Genomic DNA, 21,633 nt, shown 5'->3' on the forward strand with positions numbered 1-21,633 from the left:
AAATTGTTTTTGGAAATATTCGGCATCGTGTCATCCGGACCAAAGGGGAAGCGAACCATCCAGACTGTTATCGACGCAAAGTTCAAAAGCCAGCATCTGTGATGGTATGGGGGTGCATTAGTGGCCAAGACATGGGTAACTTACACATCTGTGAAGGCACCATTAATGCTGAAAGGTACATACAGGTTTTGGAACAACATATGCTGCCATCTTAGCGCCGTCTTATTTCAGCAAGACAATGCCAAGCCACATTCAACACGTGTTACAACAGCGTGGCTTCGTAAAAAAAGAGTGCGGGTACTTTCCTGGCCCGCCTGCAGTCCAGACCTGTCTCCCATCAAAAATGTGTGGCGCATTATGAAGCGTAAAATACGACAGCGTAGACCCTGGACTGTTGAACGACTGAAGCTCTACATAAAACAAGAATGGGAAAGAATTCCACTTTCAAAGCTTCAACAATTAGTTTCCTCAGTTCCCAATCGTTTATTGAGTATTGTTAAAAGAAAAGGTCATGTAACACAGTGGTGAACATGCCCTTTCCCAACTACTTTGGCACGTGTTGCAGCCATGAAATTCTAAGTTAATTATTATTTGCGGGGAAAAAAAAAAAAGTTTATGAGTTTGAACATCAAATATGTTGTCTTTGTAGTGCATTCAAGTGAATATGGGTTGAAAAGGATGTGCAAATCATTGTATTCCGTTTATATTTACATCTAACACAATTTCTCAACTCATATGGAAACGGGGTTTGTAATAGGTCGCCATGGTAACCAAACAAACAAGGGAGCGCAAACAGGAACTAAAAGAGTCCAAAACTAACAAAAACATAATCCAGACCACAGATCATGACAGTAGATTGTTATAGTAACAATAGGTTAAAGGGGAACATTATCACAATTTCAGAATGATTAAAACCATTAAAAATCAGTTCCCAGTGGCTTATTATATTTTTCGAAGTTTTTTTCAAAATTTTACCCATCACGCAATATCCCTAGAAAAAGCTTCAAAGTGCCTGATTTTAACCATCGTTATAAACACCCGTCCATTTTCCTGTGACGTCACATAGTGAAGCCAACACAAACAAACATGGCGGAAAGAACAGCAAGCTATAGCGACATTAGCTCGGATTCAGACTCGGATTTCAGCGGCTTAAGCGATTCAACAGATTACGCATGTATTGAAACGGATGGTTGTAGTGTGGAGGCAGGTAGGGAAGACGAAATTGAAGAAGAAACTGAAGCTATTGAGCCATATCGGTTTGAACCGTATGCAAGCGAAACCGACGAAAACGACACGACAGCCAGCGACACGGGAGAAAGCGAGGACGAATTCGGCGATCGCCTTCTAACCAACGATTGGTATGTGTTTGTTTGGCATTAAAGGAAACTAACAACTATGAACTAGGTCAGGGGTCGGCAACCCAAAATGTTGAAAGAGCCATATTGGACCAAAAATACAAAAACAAATCTGTCTGGAGCCGCACAAAATTAAAAGCCATATTACACACAGATAGTGTGTCATGAGATATACATTGAATTAAGAGGACTTAAAGGAAACTAAATGACCTCAAATATAGCTACAAATGAGGCATAATGATGCAATATGTACATATAGCTAGCCTAAATAGCCTGTTAGCAACGATTAGCTTGCAGTCATGCAGTGACCAAATATGTCCGATTAGCACTCCACAGAAGTCAATAACATCAACAAAACTCACCTTTGTGCATTCACGCACAACATTAAAAATTTGGTGGACCAAAAGAAGTGGCATAAAACACGTCCTAGAAAGTCGGAGAAAGTTATACATGTAAACAAACTACGGTGAGTTCAAGGACCGCCAAAATTAGTAGGACAAAACGGCGCTCGCCAAATAGTCGAATCAGTGAAGCATGTTTAATATAAACAGTGTGCTTTATAACAATTAGGGAGGTTTGTGTCATGTTTGTCCTACAGAAACCATATTAAAGCAAAAAATATATTTTTTTCCCCTCATCTTTTTCCATTTTTCATACATTTTTTAAAAAGCTCCAGAGAGCCACTAGGGCGGCGCTAGAGCCGCGGGTTGCCGACCCCTGAACTAGGTTTACAGCATATGAAATACATTTGGCAACAACATGCACTTTGAGAGTGCAGACAGCCCAATTTTCATCAATTAATATATTCTGTAGACATACCCTCATCCGCGCTCTTTTCCTGAAAGCCGATCTGTCCAGTTTTGGAGTTGATGTCAGCAGGCCAGGGAAGCTAGGGTCGATAGGGGGTTTAGCTCGCTCGTCTGCGGGAACAAACCGCCGCCATTGCTTGCCGTGCTAGCGAGGTCCTTTGTCCCTGAATTGCTCACACACTCCGGCAGATTCAATGGGGGTCTGGCGGCAGATTTCTTTGACTTTATCGTTGGAAATGCATCTGCTTTGAGTGTCGCAGGATATCCACACATTCTTGCCATCTCATAGTCATTAGGGTCTTCCTCTTTAAACCACGGCGCTCGCTCATTTTGCAGGTAGGAACGTGATGACATCGTTACTAATGCAGATATAACAATCTACATCAGAGGTGTCAAAGTCGTTTTCGCAGTTATGTTTGGCCGCTTTTAACAGCAAACACTATTATTACACAATTTTTTAATGCGTTTTATTAGTAGATTTTTTTTTTTTTTAAACTAAAATGTAAAAAGCAATATGGTAAGTTGCAATAATTTCACCTCAAAATGTTGTGTATATTACTGTAAATGGAAAAACAGTACTGCTGTTATTATGGTAAAAAAAAAAAAAAAAAAAAAAAAAAAAAATGCGGCTGAGTTTCTAGAATTTTACTGTAATTTTTTATTTATTTTTTTGCTGTAAATTTAAAAAAAGTAAAATGTTGGCACCTGAGGTGCCATTTTTTTTTTTTTTTTTTTTTACCGCAAATCAATCAATCAATTAATCAATCTATGTTTATTTATACAGCCCTAAATCAGAAGTGTCTCAAAGGGCTGCACAAGCCATAACGATTTTTCTGTGTATTACTGTAAATGCCAAAACGGCACCACAGTTTATTACAGTAAAAAAAAAAAAGTACTCTTTTTTTTTTTTCATTTAAAGGAAAATGCTGTAAAAACCACAGTAAATATTACAATGTTATCATGAAATTGTATTGCTACTTTTACATTGCACAAGTGTGCGGAACAAACGTCCAATTTCTTGACACTTTCGCATCTTTGGGCCACTGGTGCATCGTGAATCCGTCCCTGTTCGTGTTGTTACACCCTCCGACAACACACCGACGAGGCATGATGTCTCCAAGGTACGGAAAACAGTCGAAAAAAACGGAAAATAACAGAGCTGATTTGACTCTGTGTTTGAGAAAATGGCAGATTGCTTCCCGATGCTCCGAGAGCGAATATTAGAAAGGCGTTTAATTCGAAAAATTCACCCATTTAGAGTTCGGAAATCGGTTAAAAAAAAATATGGTCTTTTTTTCTGCAACATCAAGGTATATATTGACGCTTACATAGGTCTGGTGATAATGTTCCCCTTTAAGCTTTGTTGGCTGGTTCCTTTCAGCCATTGCGGACTTGAATCACGAATCCTAGTCAACAACAATCAGCACTTAATTCCCAATTTTTTTTATCTCCGACAAAGTCCTCATACGCTGCCTACTTTTGTGTTCAGGCAGAAGGTGCTCTTTTGCATTATCCCCATTATAATCTTGGATGGGAGTTGAGTCACATTCATCAAATCTCATGCCGGAGGGTGCGGGGGGGCTCATTGCCTCTATAAATCTAATAGAGTCACTCAGGGATATGCACTGGTGGTGGACAGGCAGGCGAGGCCAGATGGTGGAAGATCTAACCCTCCGGTCGTCTGTTCACACTGATTCAGCCTCCCAGTCAAGACTCTCAGCCGTCAGCAGCTATTTGAGATGCTCCGTTTGATGCTCTCACTCCTCCTCGCCCTGTTTTCCGTATAACATTTCCATCGATCCTTTGATTCTGTGTCAGGAAAACTGACCGTTAGTTCTTGGTTAATATCATATCGCTCTAGCACAAAACCACTGGAGTTTGCTGGACGGCTGCTCTGAAATCCGAGGAGATATTGCCTGGCTCACCTTGCACCTCCTCTGCGCCGCGACACCCTGCTCTCCGGCAGATTGACAGGCTGTTATTAAAAATACAAAACAAAACAACAACACATGGCCGCATCTGCACCGAACTGATGAAAACTAGCTCTCGCCATTTCAAAAGCAATATTAGCCCTTATTTGGCGCTATAAGCGATTAGGAGCGAGCAGCTACACAACAGCTAAGCACACAATAGCGCACAGGCTAAACATACGTAAATAAATGTCCTTAATTGAACAATATTGCCGTCTAAAACAGCACATTTGTCAATATAAAGAAATATCAAATCATTATAGTTGCATATTACTTACACATACAAAGTCTCCAAGGCAGAAGCGTTTTAGAACGTATCCAGTAACAAACGTGTCTGCATCAGTCGACGTACTCTGAATTATTGTAACCACAAGGTGTCGCCAAAAACAATTAACACTCAACTTCAACTTAAAAGACAGCGTGAGTCCATTCCACACGATTGATAATAAATAAATAGGTTAGTGTCTAAGGTGTGTTGTATCGCAAATAGCTGCAATCACCCGTTTGCTTCTCTTAAGGTATTCATGTGCGATTTCCACACAGGCACGTCATCTTTCTGACGTCACGTCCTCTCCAAACTCAGTTTGTAAACGATCGATGAGTCCATACAAAGCTAAGAGCCAGAGATTCAAGAAATAGACGGCGCACTTACCCGTGTAAAAATTTGTCCGAGGAGCGGGACCTTAAACGATGGTTTAGTGTGGCTGACACGATGCTTAGGCTAAATAATTATCCGTTTAAGGGGTTATCCGGCTTAATGTAGACGTAGCCATAAATTTGTGGGAAAAATATTGCTAGGTACAAACACTGATGACATCTATTGAACAAGACAAGAAGCAAGGAATTAAACAGAGACAGAATTAAATTTGACACAATTGAGGAGAGACGTCTGGACTGTACTCTTTGCACAGTGTCTCCACGCTCTGACGAAAGATTGTACGCCTCCTTTCCCTGATTACATGGCAACAGCTATTTCTAAGGGAGGGGGGTCGTAAACAGTGTTGCCTTTGGTTACAAAAGAAAAAGTCGCCTGGAGGGGAGTCTGGTCCTGCTTCCTCTCCGCTTTGTAGTTCTCGGGTCAAGACAAAATCTTTCTTTTGATTACAATATATCAAAGAAACAGAACACCTTCATGTTGCTTCCAATCCTACACAGTGGAGTTTCACAAGCCTTTTTTTTGGTAGGATCAAAGACAGCTTTTTGTCCTCTCGCCGGGAACTCATGGCAACACAACGTTTTGTGATTACTTAGATACAATTATTCTGACACATATATTTGAAAATAATGTTAATTAACCAAAATTTCCATCCATGTCAGGAAAACTGACCGTTAGTTCTTGGTTAATATCATATCGCTCTAGCACAAAACCACTGGAGTTTGCTGGACGGCTGCTCTGAAATCCGAGGAGATATTGCCTGGCTCACCTTGCACCTCCTCCGCGCCGCGACACCCTGCTCGCCGGCAGATTGACAGGCTGTTATTAAAAAAAAAAAAAAAATCCAACACATGGCCGCATCTGCACCGAACTGATGAAAACTAGCTCTCGCCATTTCAAAAGCAATATTAGCCCTTATTTGGCGCTGGCATAAAATGCAATAATATCGCACACATGCAAGTGACGAGACAATATTGCTCCCCGGGGTTCTAAATGAACTTATTTTGATGTTGAATTATTCCTACTTCTCACAAGTAACGCCTTTTTTTCCCCGTGACGTAAAGCAAAATATTAAACAAACCGCGCCCCGTACGAAGACAGATGTGCCGAGCCTGCAGAACGTAATTAGGGTTTAATGCTGTTCATCCGTCATTAGGGTCTTCGTGATGAGATCGTTACTAATGCAGATATAACAATCTACATCAGAGGTGTCAAAGTCGTTTTCGCAGTTATGTTTGGCCGCTTTTAACAGCAAACACTATTATTACACAATTTTTTAATGCGTTTTATTAGTAGATTTTTTTTTTTTTAAACTAAAATGTAAAAAACAATATGTTAAGTTGCAATAATTTCACCTCAAAATGTTGTGTATATTACTGTAAATGCAAAAACAGCACTGCTGTTAGTATGGTAAAAAAAAAAAAAAAAAGGCGGTTCAGTTGCTAGAATTTTACTGTAAAATGTAATTATTTTTTTTGCTGTATATTTTTTTAAAAACTGCAATTTTACAGTAAAATGTTGGCACCTGAGGTGCCATTTTTTTATTTATTTTTTTACCGCAAATCAATCAATCAATGTTTATTTATATAGGCCTAAATCACAAGTGTCTCAAAGGGCTGCACAAGCCATAACGATTTTTCTGTGTATTACTGTAAATGCCAAAATGGCACCACAGTTTATTACAGTAAAAAAAAAAGTACTGTTTTTTTTTTCATTTAGAGGAAAATGCTGTAAAAACCACAGAAAATTTCACAATGTTATCATGAAATGTATTGATACTTTTACATTGCACAATTTGATGGATAACTTGCTTTGAAATCATTATTGTTAGTACCGGTATTTGTTTCTATTTAAAAAATGGTTTTAATGCTTGATAATATAATTTTGCATAATTAGATAATATTTAATTTGTGATTACATGGAGTACATATATATTTCTCCTCCCAAAATAGAAAGAAAGAATATATTTAGTAAGAAAAGTTACAGTACTTTATTGATACATATTATTTCCAGGCTTTCGAGGGCCAAATAAAATGAAGTGGCGGGCCACATCTGGCCCCTGGGCCTTGAGTTTGACACAGGTGATCTACCTGATCCTTTCCCTCAGGGATAGTTAACTGGTGTATTAAAGGGCCTAAAAACTGTTATCATATACAGGCTTCGGTCCAAACTTGTCCCGATCTGATATTGATATCTGATAATCATCCGATATCAGCAAAACATAGATTATATCAGTTTGCATCTAAAGTCTTTAGCTTTTTTAAGAATAATTAAGTAAATGAATGTGTTGCAATGAGGAAGTAGATGCCAACAAACAAAACCAAGCTTTTCCTTCAAGACAAAAGGGACAATTCTTGACGCAGAAGAAGAATGACTTGAAGAATTACTTTGACAGTCCACTTAGCAGGGAGCGTCCAGCAGTCTCATGTTCCAAACAAGCTTCACAGGGTAAGAGGAGTCGATGGCTGCAGTTTGATCAGGCCCGACGAATGTGTTGTGGCTGCAGAGGGCAATACTGGTTTGCCCTCCATTTCTCAGAAGTCACAAGACTTAGGGTGGTTTCATGCTAAGAGCAACACTTACAGTCAAGACAATGAGTGTCAACGGCATGAAAGACCCCTGGAAGACAATCAGAAAACTGCAAGAGCTATGAGAAAATGTAAGAAGGATGTTAGAAGGGTCTGGAGAATAGACACGGTTTTGTACATGTGGACTAGGGTTGTACGGTATACTGGTATTAGTATAGTACCGCGATACTAATGAGTCAGTGACATGGAAAGAAAAAAAATGTAAAAAGAAAAAAAGTTAATTAAATTGTTATATGTATCCAGTGATTATACTATAAAGTTATTTTCCATTTAACTTCACCAGTTTTAGATTATTTTTATTCAAAATCGCTGAATTTTCACATTTGCCGTTCAAATACTGAGAAGAGACGGTGCGGTGAGTCAGCAGCCAGTTGAGGCACGTCACTCAGTGCCTCAACATGGATTGCGCAATGACTCGGCTAACTGCTGGCCTGCTGTGCAGTGAGACCGTATTGCTATATGAACTATATTATACATTTCCATAGTTTAGTTAGCTGAGGTATATAATGTACAGTGTATTTTGTCAACAACTGTATGTGTGTAACGTATTTCTTGTGCTGAGCAATCATAAAACTGCTGCGAAGACGCACTGTGTGAGGCTCGCGTAATCCCGCCTCCTGGTGCCGGTTATTGCACCTCCGCCGCAGACTGCACCCCCCGACGGGAGCGCCACACCAACCAAAGCCCACACCCAACCCCTCCACGTGCAAGACCGAATCCACCCAAAAAAAAGTCACTTAACAAGAAGCCAAAAAGTGCAAAAACAACATTGTTCGCCCCGGAGGAGTCGTGAACGACTGCAGGGACACAACATTAGGTACACCTGCAGACTGCAGTACGGATTTCATGTTTCATTCATTCACAACTCCTCCAACACGAACACCACTGTTCCCGCACTTATAAGTAAAGGTAAGACCATAATAAAGTTTTTTTGTATTAAATGTGCTTTTTTGTGTGCTACAGTTTGTATGTGTAAAGTTAAAGTACCAATGATTGTCACACACACACTAGGTGTGGTGAAATTTGTCCTCTGCATTTGACCCATCCTCTTGCTCACCCCCTGGGATGTGAGGGGAGCAGTGGGCAGCAGCGGCGCCGCGCCCGGGAATAATTGTTGGTGATTTAACCCCCAATTCCAACCCTTGATGCTGAGTGCCAAGCAGGGAAGAATGCTGGTATGAGCTTTGAAACATAACCCGTTAACTGCTGCCAATCAAATGGTGAATAAGATACTCTTTAGGGTTCATATGTTTGTAAATCTGACTGTGATGAAGTCAGTGCCTCACCAGCCATCAACCTCACCGCACGTCACTGTAATGAGTCATATACGGTCTTTAAGATGTCAATAAACTTCTCAATCAATCAATCAATGTTAGTTTTGTGGAGCCTCTGAAAAGCACTGGTCCGGTAGAGGAAGACCTGGTACTGTAATGATACCAAGTACAATAGCGTATCTAGTCAATACTACTATGATTACGTTTTTTCCATTTATATTATGTTTATAAACTCAGGAAATACGTCCCTGGACTCATGAGGACTTTGAATATGACCAATGTATGATCCCGTAACGACTTGGTATCGGATTGATACCCACATTTTTGGTATCATCCAAAAACTAATGTAAAGTATCCAAACAACAGAAGAATAAGTGATTATTACACTGTAACAGAAGTGTAGATAGAACGTGTTAAAAGAGAAAGTAAGCAGATATTAACAGTAAATGAACAAGTAGATTCATAATTCATTTTCTACCACTTGTCCTTAATGATGTTGACAAAATAATAGAATGAAAAATGACACAATATGTTACTGCATATGTCAGCAGCTAAATTAGGAACCTTTCTTTGTTTACTTACTACTAAAAGACAAGTTGTCTTGTATGTTCACTATTTTATTTAAAGACAAACTTGCAATAAGAAACATATGTTTAATCATACTTGCCAACCTTGAGATCTCTGATTTCGGGGGGTGGGGGGTGGGGAGGGGGCGTGGTTGGGAGCGTGGTTAAGAGGGGAGGAGTACATTTACAGCTAGAATTCACCAAGTCAAGTATTTCATATATATATATATATATATATATATATATATATATACACACGAAATACTCAAGTATTTCATATATATATATATATATATATATATATATATATATATATATATATATATATTAGAGATGCGCGGTTTGCGGACACAACCGCGGAGTCCGCGGATTATCCGCGGGTCGGGCGGTTGAAATAAAAAAAAATTAGATTTTATCCGCGGGTCGGGTCGGGCGGTTGAAATTAAAAAAAATTAGATTTTAAATAGATTCAGGCGGTTGGCAGTTAAACCAATTCGGAAATATATATACATAGTTAAATGTTGTTACCCACATACGAAAAACGAGCAGGCACCTGCAGCATACCACAACAGAAGAAGAAAAAAAAAAGAGATGGCAACGCCGGCAGCAAACGTGGTACGCGACAAACTAAAAAAGGGAATACTAAAGACCAGGGGGAAAAAAAGGCCAGAAAAGTTCAGCGTGGACTCGTTTTTATGAGGTTGTAAATCAGGATGATAGTAATGCTGGCTACGTGATTTGCAAGAGCTGCGACGCTGTTTATGTCTACGACAGTCACAAAACCGGGACATCTAACATGGTGCATCACATTTGTGCAAAACCCCGAACCTCCACAAACACCCTGAGCATGAGCAGTTTCGTCCGCCGGGATCCCAGAAGAATGCCACAGGATGTTAAAACAAGATAGAACGCAGCTGCCTGCAGCAGTTTGAGTGGCGCGAGCGCGCTTGGAGGTGCGCTCAGCGCGGCTCCCAGATGATTGCGCACTGGTGTGCGTCTGGGCCGTGACAGCGTGGCACGCATTGAATGTCTCTGCTACATTGGATCAGTCTCCTTTCTTTAACAGGCAAAAACTTTACAACCTCACTAATGCCTTGCATCGTCGATATTAGATATATAACAACGGGCGGGTGGCGGATGGCGGGCGGGTGCGGTTTTGATTAAATGTTAGTTCGGGTGGATGGCGGATGGTTGACGACTTTTGTGATGCGGTTGCGGATGAAATAATTGCCTATCCGCGCATCTCTAATATATATATATATATATATATATATATATATATATATATATATATAGTATAGCAGTTGTGCACTGCATTCTCTAAAAGCCGTAGATGTTATTGTCACATATGCATGTACAGTAGATGGCAGTATTGTCCTGTTTAAGAGTGTCACAACATTGCTGTTTACGACAGACGAACTGCTTTACGGTAGACGAAAACGTGACTGCTGTTGTTGTGTGTTGTTACCGCGCTGGGAGGACGTTAATGAAACTGCCTAACAATAAACCCACATAAGAAACCAAGAATCATTCTACAGTTATAACGTGATTGGGCAGGCACGCTGTTTATATTGTGGGAAAGCGGACGTGAAAACAGGCTGTCGACACGTCACTCAGGTCCGCATGGAGCTGGAGGGGGCGTGGCCTCCAGCTCCGTCTGATTTTCGGGAGAAAATTTGTCCCGGGAGGTTTTCGGGAGAGGCGCTGAATTTCGGGAGTCTCCCGGAAAATCCGGGAGGGTTGGCAAGTATGGTTTAATGTACCCTAAGATTTTTTGTTAAAATAAAGCCGTATTTAGAAAAGTATTGGAATAATTTTGGTACCGGGACAACACTAATGTGTACCAAAACAAAGAAATCATGTTTGCACCAAGTGCTCTATATCAGTTCCAATCAGTAAATCGGCATCTGCGAACACAAACCTAATTAAGCAACAGAGACTCCTATCGTGTCCAGGTGCGTGTTTTACAAAAGACATTTATTTAAAAATACCTACATGTTAAAAAAAAAAAAAATTAATTATATTTCTCTCCTTGTGCATGCGCTGTAAAAAGTTGATGTAATGCTGTGTCCGATGAACTACTCGGTTTTATTAATCAATCAATCAAAAAAACAACATTGGTTCTGTTGCTGTTGTGTTGAGAAATATCATCGCTCATAAACGACCATGTGGTCAAAGAGAGCCTAGTTTTTCTTGAAATTTTCTCATGCATTAAAGTTAAATCAACATGTTATATAAGATGAAAATATTTGCCTGCTTCCAAAAAAAACTCCCTGTCCTCTTTGCAGGTTTTTTTTTTTGTGTTTTTGCTGCCGATTCCCATCATCCATGAGAGAGATCGACCGATACCAATCACATGTATTAATTACCGTATTTTCTGAGTATAAGTCGCACCGCAGTATAAGTCGCACCGGCCGAAAATGCATAATAAAGAAGGAAAAAAACATATATAAGTCGCATTTTTGGGGGAAATGTATTTGATAAAAGCCAACACCAAGAATAGACGTTAACGTGAACAACAGGCTGAATAAGTGTACGTTATATGAGGCATAAATAACCAACTGGTATGTTAACGTAAAGTGTTTAAAGATAATACAAGCATGTTTAACACATATAGTTAATATTGTTAATAAGTTAAAAGTGTTTAAAGATAATACAAGCATGTTTAACACATATAGTTAATATTGTTAATAAGTTCAAGGTGTTTAAAGATAATACAAGCATGTTTAACACATATAGTTAATGTATAAGTTAAAAGTGTTTAAAGATAATACAAGCATGTTTAACACATATAGATTCCTTTCTTTCATGAAGACAAGAATATAAGTTGAGAGAGATCGACCGATACCAATAACATGTATTAATTACCGTATTTTCTGAGTATAAGTCGCACCGGAGTATAAGTCGCACCGGCCGAAAATGCATAATAAAGAAGGAAAAAAACATATATAAGTCGCATTTTTTGGGGAAATGTATTTGATAAAAGCCAACAGCAAGAATAGACATTTGAAAGGCAATTTAAAATAAATAAAGAATAGTGAACAACAGGCTGAATAAGTGTACGTTATATGAGGCATAAATAACCAACTGGTATGTTAACGTAACATATTATGGTAAGAGTCATTCAAATAACTATAACATATAGAACATGCTATACGTTTACCAAACAATCTGTCACTCCTAATCGCTAAATCCCATGAAATCTTATACGTCTAGTCTCTTACGTGAATGAGCTAAATAATATTATTTGATATTTTACGCTAATGTGTTAATAATTTCACACATAAGTCGCTCCTGAGTATAAGTCGCACCCCCGGCCAAACTATGGAAAAAACTGCGACTTATAGTCCGAAAAATACGGTATACATTTTAATCCCAATTATAATTGGGAAAAACTACAGGATGCCAGTGGGACACTATCAACACAATAGGGTTGTCCCGATACCAATAGTTTGGTACCAGTACCAAAATGTATTGTGATACTTTTCAATACTTTTCTAAATAAAGGGGACCACAAAAAATTGCATTATTGGCTTTATTTTAACAAAAAAAAATCTTACGATGCATTAAACATATGTTTCTTATTGCAAGTTTGTCCTTAAATAAAATAGTGAACATACAAGACTTCTCTTTTATTAGTAAATAAACAAACAAAGGCTCCTAATTTGGCTGCTTGCATATGCAGTAACATATTGTGTCATTTTCCATTCTATTATTTTGTCAAATTTGACGGACAAGCGGTGGAAAATGGATTATTAATCAACTTGTTCATTTACTGTTAATATCTGATTACTTTCTCTTTTAACATGTTCTATCTACACTTCTGTTAAAATGTAATAATCACTTATTCTTCTGCTGTTTGGATACTTTACATTAGGTTTGGATGATACCACAAATGTGGGTATCAATCCGATACCAAGTCGTTACAGGATCATACATTGGTCATATTCAAAGTCCTCGTGTCCAGGGACATATTTCCTTGAGTTTATAAACATAATATAAATGTTTTTTTAAAACAAAAGAAGATGTTGTGATGCCAAAAAACATTAATGTAATCATAGTAGCATCGACTAGATACTCTCTTGTAGTTGGTATCATTACCGTGGATGTTAGGTGTAGATCAGGGGTGCTCACACTTTTTCTGCAGGCGAGCCACTTTTCAATTGATCAAGTCGTGGGGATCTACCTCATTCATATATATCATTTATATTTACTTATTTATGAAATATATGTTTTTGTTAACAAGTTAAAGATGTTTAATGATAATACAAGCATGTTTAACACATATAGTTAATATTGTTAATAAGTTAAAGGTGTTTAATGAAAATAAGAGCATATAGTTAATATTGTTAATAAGTTAAAGGTGTTTAATGAAAATAAGAGCATATAGTTAATATTGTTAACAAGTTAAAGATGTTTAATGATAATGCAAGCATGTTTAACACATATAGTTAATATTGTTAATAAATTAAAGGTGTTTAATGATAATACAAGCATGTTTAACACTTATAGTTGATATTGGTAATAATTTAAAGGTTTTTAAAGATAATACAAGCATGTTTAACACATATAGTTAATATTGTTAACAAGTTAAAGGTGGTTAAAGATAATACAAGCATGTTTAACATATATAGTTAATATTGTTAACTTAAAGGTGGTTAAAGATAATACAAGCATGTTTAACACATATAGTTAATATTGTTAACAAGTTAAAGGTGGTTAAAGATAATACAAGCATGTTTAACATATATAGTTAATATTGTTAACTTAAAGGTGGTTAAAGATAATACAAGCATGTTTAACACATATAGTTAATATTGTTAACAAGTTAAAGGTGGTTAAAGATAATACAAGCATGTTTAACACATATAGTGAATATTGTTAATAAGTTCAAGGTGTTTAAAGATAATACAAGCATGTTTAACACATATAGTTAATATATAAGTTAAAAGTGTTTAAAGATAATACAAGCATGTTTAACACATATAGTTAATATTGTTAATAAGTTCAAGGTGTTTAAAGATAATACAAGCATGTTTAACACATATAGTTAATATATAAGTTAAAAGTGTTTAAAGATAATACAAGCATGTTTAACACATATAGTTAATATTGTTAATAAGTTCAAGGTGTTTAAAGATAATACAAGCATGTTTAACACATATAGTTAATATTGTTAACAAGTTAAAGGTGTTTAATTATAATACAAGCATGTTTAACACATATAGTTAATATTGTTAATAAGTTAAAGGTGTTTAAAGATAATACAAGCATGTTTAACACATATAGTTAATATTGTTAACAAGTTAAAGGTGTTTAAAGATAATACAAGCATGTTTAACACATACAGTTAATATTGTTAATAAGTTAAAGGTGTTTAAAGATAATACAAGCATGTTTTACACATAGTTAATATTGTTAATAAGTTAAAAGTGTTTAAAGATAATACAAGCATGTTTAACACATATAGATTCCTTTCTTTCATGAAGACAAGAATATAAGTTGGTGTATTACCTGATTCTGATGACTTGCATTGATTGGAATCAGACAGTGGTGCTGATAATGTCCGCATTTTCGAATGGAGGAGAAAAAAAGTCCTCCTTTCTGTCCAATACCACATGAAAGTGGTTGGTTTTTGGCATCTTATTTATCCAGCTTCCGTACTCCTTTGTATACACTTTACAAGAAATACATTGTCGGCAAACTCCGTAGCTTGCTAGCTTGTGCACGCCAGCTTTCTGAGACTCTTATTTTGTTAGCGCAGGCAGGATGAAGAAGAGCTTTTATTGTGCAACTGTGCAGTCGGTCTTTGGAGTTTTGACGACAGGTACGGCGCCAGAGTCTGTTGAAATAAAGTGTTTCTCGCCTTCCAGTCGGTAATTTTAATGAGCTGGCAGCAGCCAGCGTCATCTCAGAAGACCCTCGGGTGCCGTGAATGTCAATCAAGTGACGACAGTGACGTCATAGTGAAGATTTATAATCGCTCATTTTTCGGACTATTTTTTTAATGCCTGGCCGGTGATCGACTGACACACCCTCCACGATCGACCGGTAGCTCGCGATCGACGTAATGAGCACCCCTGGTGTAGATCCACCAATGGCGTTTGTTGGGGGTGGTGTGGAGGACCGGTACTTTTCAGAGGCGGTATAGTACCGATTGATTGATTGAGACTTTTATTAGTAGATTGCACAGTACAGTACATATTCCGTACAACTGACCACTAAATGGTAACACCCCAATAAGTATTTCAACTTGTTTAAGTCGGGGTCCACGTTAATCAATTCATGGTAACCGAATAGGATTCATTAGTATCGCGGTACTATACCAATACCGGTATACCATACAACCCTACTTTACACTTTATGAATTATTACTAAGCCTTTATTTTTCTATTGTTTCAATCTTGCTTAGCGGCGAGCTTAGCGACTAGCATGCCTTCTTGTCTGCTTCTGTTTGTTCTAACATGTTTAGCCTCGTCTTAATAGTGATAATAATAATACGAAATGTAGTTTATTTGCCACAATGGAGGATTATTAAATAAGTGGAGGGCCTCAAATGTTAGCTGCGGCCATAGGACCAAGTGGAAAGTAGGTTTACCAAAACCTGGTCTAGATTCCGTAAATTGCTGATCCACATCGTATTGCTCACGAATCAAAACAGACAACATTGGATTGGGAACCCTACAAATGAAGTGGTATATGTTTTCCAACGGATTGGAAATTGCATCCTGGTCACAGTTTCTGGCGTGCAGATGGATGAAATGCGTGGATCTTCAAATAAATTTAAGAAGCGCACTATTTACTCAGACTTGATATTGGGATCTGGTTCTGTTGACGCAACATGACTATGTAACTCATTCAAGGCTTAGAGTCCACGCATCAGATAATGTTTCTTGCTGCTTTCTAAAACCACAACAAAAAGTATGCATGTTGTACTGAAACGTTGCTCATGTTCTCTCCTCAGGTATTCCAAGCAATCAAGGACCTGTGCGTAAGTAGACCAGATTTTTTTTTTACCTACCAGCATGACTATGACCGTCTCGCATGACATCATTGTGCTCATAATCATTATTTGATTTTTATTCTTTTTAGTAGTGCAAAAGTTCATTCTGTCAATGCAGTCAATCAGTGTTTTTCAACCAGTCTGGTGTGCCGTGGGAGATTATCTAATTTCATCTATTTGGGTTTAAAATATTTTTTGCAAACCAGTAATTAAAGTCTGGAAATTACAGTATTTTTCGGACTATAAATCGCACCGGCCGAAAATGCATAATAGAGAAGGAAAAAAACATATATAAGTCGCATTTTTGGGGGAAATGTATTTGATAAAAGCCAACACCAAGAATAAACATTTGAAAGGCAATTTAAAATAAATAAAGAATAGTGAACAACAGGCTGAATAAGTGTACGTTATATGAGGCATAAATAACCAACTGGTATGTTAACGTAACATATTATGGTAAGAGTCATTCAAATAACTATAACATATAGAACATGCTATACGTTTACCAAACAATCTGTCACTCCTAATCGCTAAATCCCATGAAATCTTATACGTCTAGTCTCTTACGTGAATGAGATAAATAATATTATTTGATATTTTACGCTAATGTGTTAATAATTTCACACATAAGTTGCTCCTGAGTATAAGTCGCACCCCCGGCCAAACTATGAAAAAAACTGTGACTTATAGCCCGAAAAATACGGTAACAGTAAACAGTACAATGATAATTTGCGATAATTCCCGACGGTTAGTAATACCGTTGAATTTTTTAATGACTGAAAAACCGTCATTTATTCATGCATTTTCGGCTACACGAAGTCAGGCGATTGCGCACTAGCGTCGTTTGGCTGGATAATCATGGCGGATCAAAGACACCGACTTTGCCGCGGATATTTCCCCTCGGATTAAAAAGAGCCAAGCGCTTGGTTTAACGTAATTTTGCCTCGCCACTGCTGTGTTTAGATGGAGACCGGTGTGGACAATGTTGGAGACAGACGCACTTGTCCCCACGCTAAAAGTATACAGCGAAGGAGAAAACTATTTGATGTTTTGCAGCAGGCGATGTGTCATGAACGTTGTCACAACTTGTTTATAAAGTCTTTACTTTGTTTACTGGGATGTTCACTCCTTTATTTATGCTATACGTTTACCAAACAATCTGTCACTCCTGATCGCTAAATCCCATGAAATCTTCTGCCTCGGTGTCGCTTCTAAACAACTCTGCCAACTCCAAAGGTAGACAATGCGCCGTAATGTGTTAATCATTTCACACATAAATCGCTCCAGAGTATAAATCGGCCAAACTATGAAAAAAACTGCGATTTATAAGCCGAAAAGCTGTCTAGAGCTTGGCAGAGTAAGCGTGTAATACTCTTCCATATCAGTAGGTGGCAGCAGGTAGCTAATTTGTAGATGTCGGAAACAGCGGGAGGCAGGGTGCAGGTAAAAAGGTGCTTAAATGCTTAAACCAAAAATAAACAAAGGTGGGTGCCCTTAAGAAAAGGCAATGAAAGTTAGGGAACAAAACTAAAACTGAACGGGCTGCAAAGTAAACAAAAACAGAATGCTGGACGACAGCAAAGACTTACTGTGGGGCAAAGACGGCGTCCACAATGTACATCCGAACATGACATGACAATCAACAAAGTCCCCACTAAGACGTATAAAAACAACCGAAATATTCTTGATTGCTAAAACAAAGCAGATGCGGGAAATATCGCTCAAAGGAAGACATGAAACTGCTACAGGAAAATACCAAAAAAAGAGAAAAAGCCACCAAAATAGGAGCGTAAGACAAGAACTAATATACTACACACAGGAAAACAGCAAAACAACTCCAAATAAGTCAGGGTGTGATGTGACAGGTGGTGACAGTACACCTACTTTGAGACAAGAGCTATAGTGATGCATGCTTGGTTATGCTTTAAAGTCATATCCAACAATTGCGACTACGACTTTTTACTGTCAGTTGAGTTTAATTTTTTAATGATTTCCGCTGGTGGTATAGCTCCGCATTTTTTCAACGCAAAAAATGTGCCTTGGCTCAAAAAAAGGTTGAAAAACGCTGCAGTAAATTATATTTGTATGTCCAATTTAAAAAATGCTGTTTGCAGCAGATAGGTGGTTGCCGAGAAGGCACACAAGCCACAATATAATGCTCCCTCTGGCACTAATACACATGCAAGCAGTAAAAAGTAGGGGGTGTCCCAATACAACTATTTAATCCAAATCTTGGAGCCTCACGTAATGGCCCAAATCGATATTAATCCGATACGGTATTGCAGGAATGATACATACTTGCATTATATAGTAGTGTGAAATGTTGGAAAAGGTTTAATCAAGTGAAATTATTCAAACAGAGAACAATGGTAGCTATAAAAAAAACACTATATTAACCACCTGGAATGGATTTATATTGTATTTAAGGTTGTACCGTATTTTTCGGAGTATAAGTCGCACCTGCCGAAAATGCATAATAAAAAAGGAAAAAAACATATAAGTCACACCCTCGGCCAAACTATGAAAAAAAACTGCGACTTATAGTCCGAAAAATACGGTAATTGTTTTTTTTGCCAACACCTAGTGGCCACAAAAATTCATTAAGTTGAGTTCATGACGCAGAAAGTCGAATGATGCGGACACGTTTGTTACTGGATACTTTCTATTACACTTCTGCCTTGGAGACTTTGTATGTGTAAGTTATAAGCAACTATAATTATTTAATACTTGCTTATATTGACAAATATGCTGTTTAGACAGCAATATTGGTTCAATTAAGGTCGTGTCACAAAAATCACCAAAAAAGTTAGAGTTTATGGACGAGATCGAGCTGAACTGGCAATACTAATAATGAACAAAAACACAGATGTCTCTTGAGGTATATGTATTTATATATATATATATATAGTCGTTAGGTCAGGAAAAAAACATGGAGGCTATTTAATCCCTACAAGCCTGATTCTCAGGTTTCCCTGCTCTTCAGGGGATTGTATTGAAGTGTCTATAGTTGTTACATATATATATATATATATATATATATAGGGTACATTACATGGGGGTGTGGCCATTGTTACACAGTAGTGCCTTGCTTCTGTGCCGGCTTGATGAGACCAGTTTGTTGCGTTTGTTTAATGTGGACAATAAAACGAATAAAATCCCCTGAAGAGCAGGGAAACCTGCGAAACAGGCTTGTAGGGATGAAATAGCCTCCCTGTTTTTTCCGGACCTAACTGATATTCCGCTCTACGCCGATTATTGAGCACCGTCTAACGGATTATTACGTTTCTTACGTGTCCCAATACAACTATTCAATCCAAATCTTGGAGCCTTGCGTAATGGCCGAAATCGATATTAATGCGGTACGATATTGCAGGAATGATACATACTTGCATTATATAGTTGTGGGAAATGTTGGAAAAGGTTTGATCAAGTGAAATTAGTCAAACAGAGAATAATGTTAGCTATGAAAAACACTATATTAATCACCTGGAATGGATTTATATTGTATTCAAGGTTGTACCGTATTTTTCGGAGTATAAGTCGCACCGGAGTATAAGTCGCACCTGCCCAAAATGCATAATAAAAAAGGAAAAAAACATATATAAGTCGCACTGGAGCTAACTATGAAAAAAACTGCGACTTATAGTCCGAAAAATACAGTAATTGTTTTTTTGCCAACACCTCGTGGCCAAAAAAATTAATTAAGTTGAGTTCATGACGCAGAAAGTCGAATGATGCGGACACGTTTGTTACTGGATACTTTCTATTACACTTCTTCCTTGGAGACTTTGTATGTGTAAGTTATATCCATCCATCCATTTTCTACCGCTTATTCCCTTTGGGGGGGCGCTGGAGCCTATCTCAGCTACAATCGGGCAGAAGGCGGGGTACACCCTGGACAAGTCGCCATCTCAATCGCAGTGTGTAAGTTATAAGCAACTATAATTATTTAATACTTGTTTATATTGACAAATGTGCTGTTTAGACAGCAATATTGGTTCAATTATGGTCGTATCACAAAAATCACCAAAAAAGTTAGAGTTTATGGACGAGATCGAGCTGAACTGGCAATACTAATAATGAACAAAAACACAGATGTCTCTTGAGGTATATATATATATATATATATATATATATATATATATATATATATATATATATATATATATATATATATATATATATATATTAGTTAGGTCAGGAAAAAAACACAGAGGCTATTTTCAGAATCAGAATCCGAAGTACTTTAATAATCCCCGAGGGGAAATTAAGATTTTCAGCACAATCCCATTCAAGAGCAGACAAACATTACAGGGAGACAGAACAGGATCGCTGACGGGTCTGCCAACTTCCGGGGCCCCTTACAAAAAAGGTGAGAAACAGGTAAACGCTGGGGAGGGAAGGGGGGGAGTGAAAATAAAAAAAAATATTCAGTCTAAGCCTGAGCCCCTGGAGAGGGGGTCCAGACTGACAACACGGGGGGAAAAAACCCCATAGCATCAAACATCAAAACACAAAGGACATTAAAGACATTAAAAGAGCAGAGCTGATGCAACCAGCTGCCACTCCAGCAGTGCCACTTCTACATACAGCTACAAAAGTAAAACAACAAAAAAAACAAAATATATATATACTGTATATACTGTAACTATATCATCCCTACAAGCCTTTTTGTCGGCACAAAAGCAAGGCACTACTGTGTAACAATTGCCACACCCTTTGTAATTAGAGATGTCTGATAATATTTGGCCTGCCGGTATTATCGGCAGATAAATGCTTTAAAATGTAATATCGGAAATTATCGGTATCGTTTTTGTTATTATCGGTATCGTTTTGTTTTGTTTTTAATTTTTTTTTTGTATTAAATCAACATTAAAAACACAAGATACACTTACAATTAATACACCAACCCAAAAAAACTCTCTCCCCCATTTACACTCATTCACACTCATTCACACAAAAGGGTTGTTTCTTTCTGTTATTAATATTCTGGTTCCTACATTATATATCAATATATATCAATACAGTCTGCAGGGATACAGTCCGTAAGCACACATGATTGTGCGTGCTGCTGCTCCACTAATAGTACTAACCTTTAACACTTAATTTTACTCATTTTCATTAATTACTAGTTTCTATGTAACTGTTTTTATATTGTTTTACTTTCTTTTTTATTCAAGAAAATGTTTTTAATTTATTTATCTTGTTTTATTTATTTAATTTTTTTTTAAAGTACCTTATCTTCACCATACCTGGTTGTCCAAATTAGGCATAATAATGTGTTAATTCCACGACTGCATATATCGGTTGATATCGGTATCGGTAATTAAGGGTTTGGTCAATATCGGAATATCGGATATCGGCAAAAAGCCATTATCGGACATCCCTACTTATAATGTACCTTATATATATA

The 21,633-nt window shown here is 37.5% G+C and overlaps 1 protein-coding gene across 1 annotated transcript in view; it reads left to right on the forward strand.

Moving 5' to 3' along the window:
• The window catches only part of LOC133618473 (netrin-G1-like), a 272,706-nt gene that overhangs the window by 217,215 nt on the left and 33,858 nt on the right, over window positions 1–21,633 (forward strand). Inside the window, exon 5 of the mRNA XM_061978859.2 lies at window positions 16,182–16,208. Within this exon, the coding sequence (XP_061834843.1) occupies window positions 16,182–16,208 (27 nt within the window). The remainder of the gene's footprint in view (window positions 1–16,181; window positions 16,209–21,633) is intronic.

Source organism: Nerophis lumbriciformis, linkage group LG19 (genome assembly GCF_033978685.3).
Source record: "Nerophis lumbriciformis linkage group LG19, RoL_Nlum_v2.1, whole genome shotgun sequence".
Taxonomy (NCBI): domain Eukaryota; kingdom Metazoa; phylum Chordata; class Actinopteri; order Syngnathiformes; family Syngnathidae; genus Nerophis; species Nerophis lumbriciformis.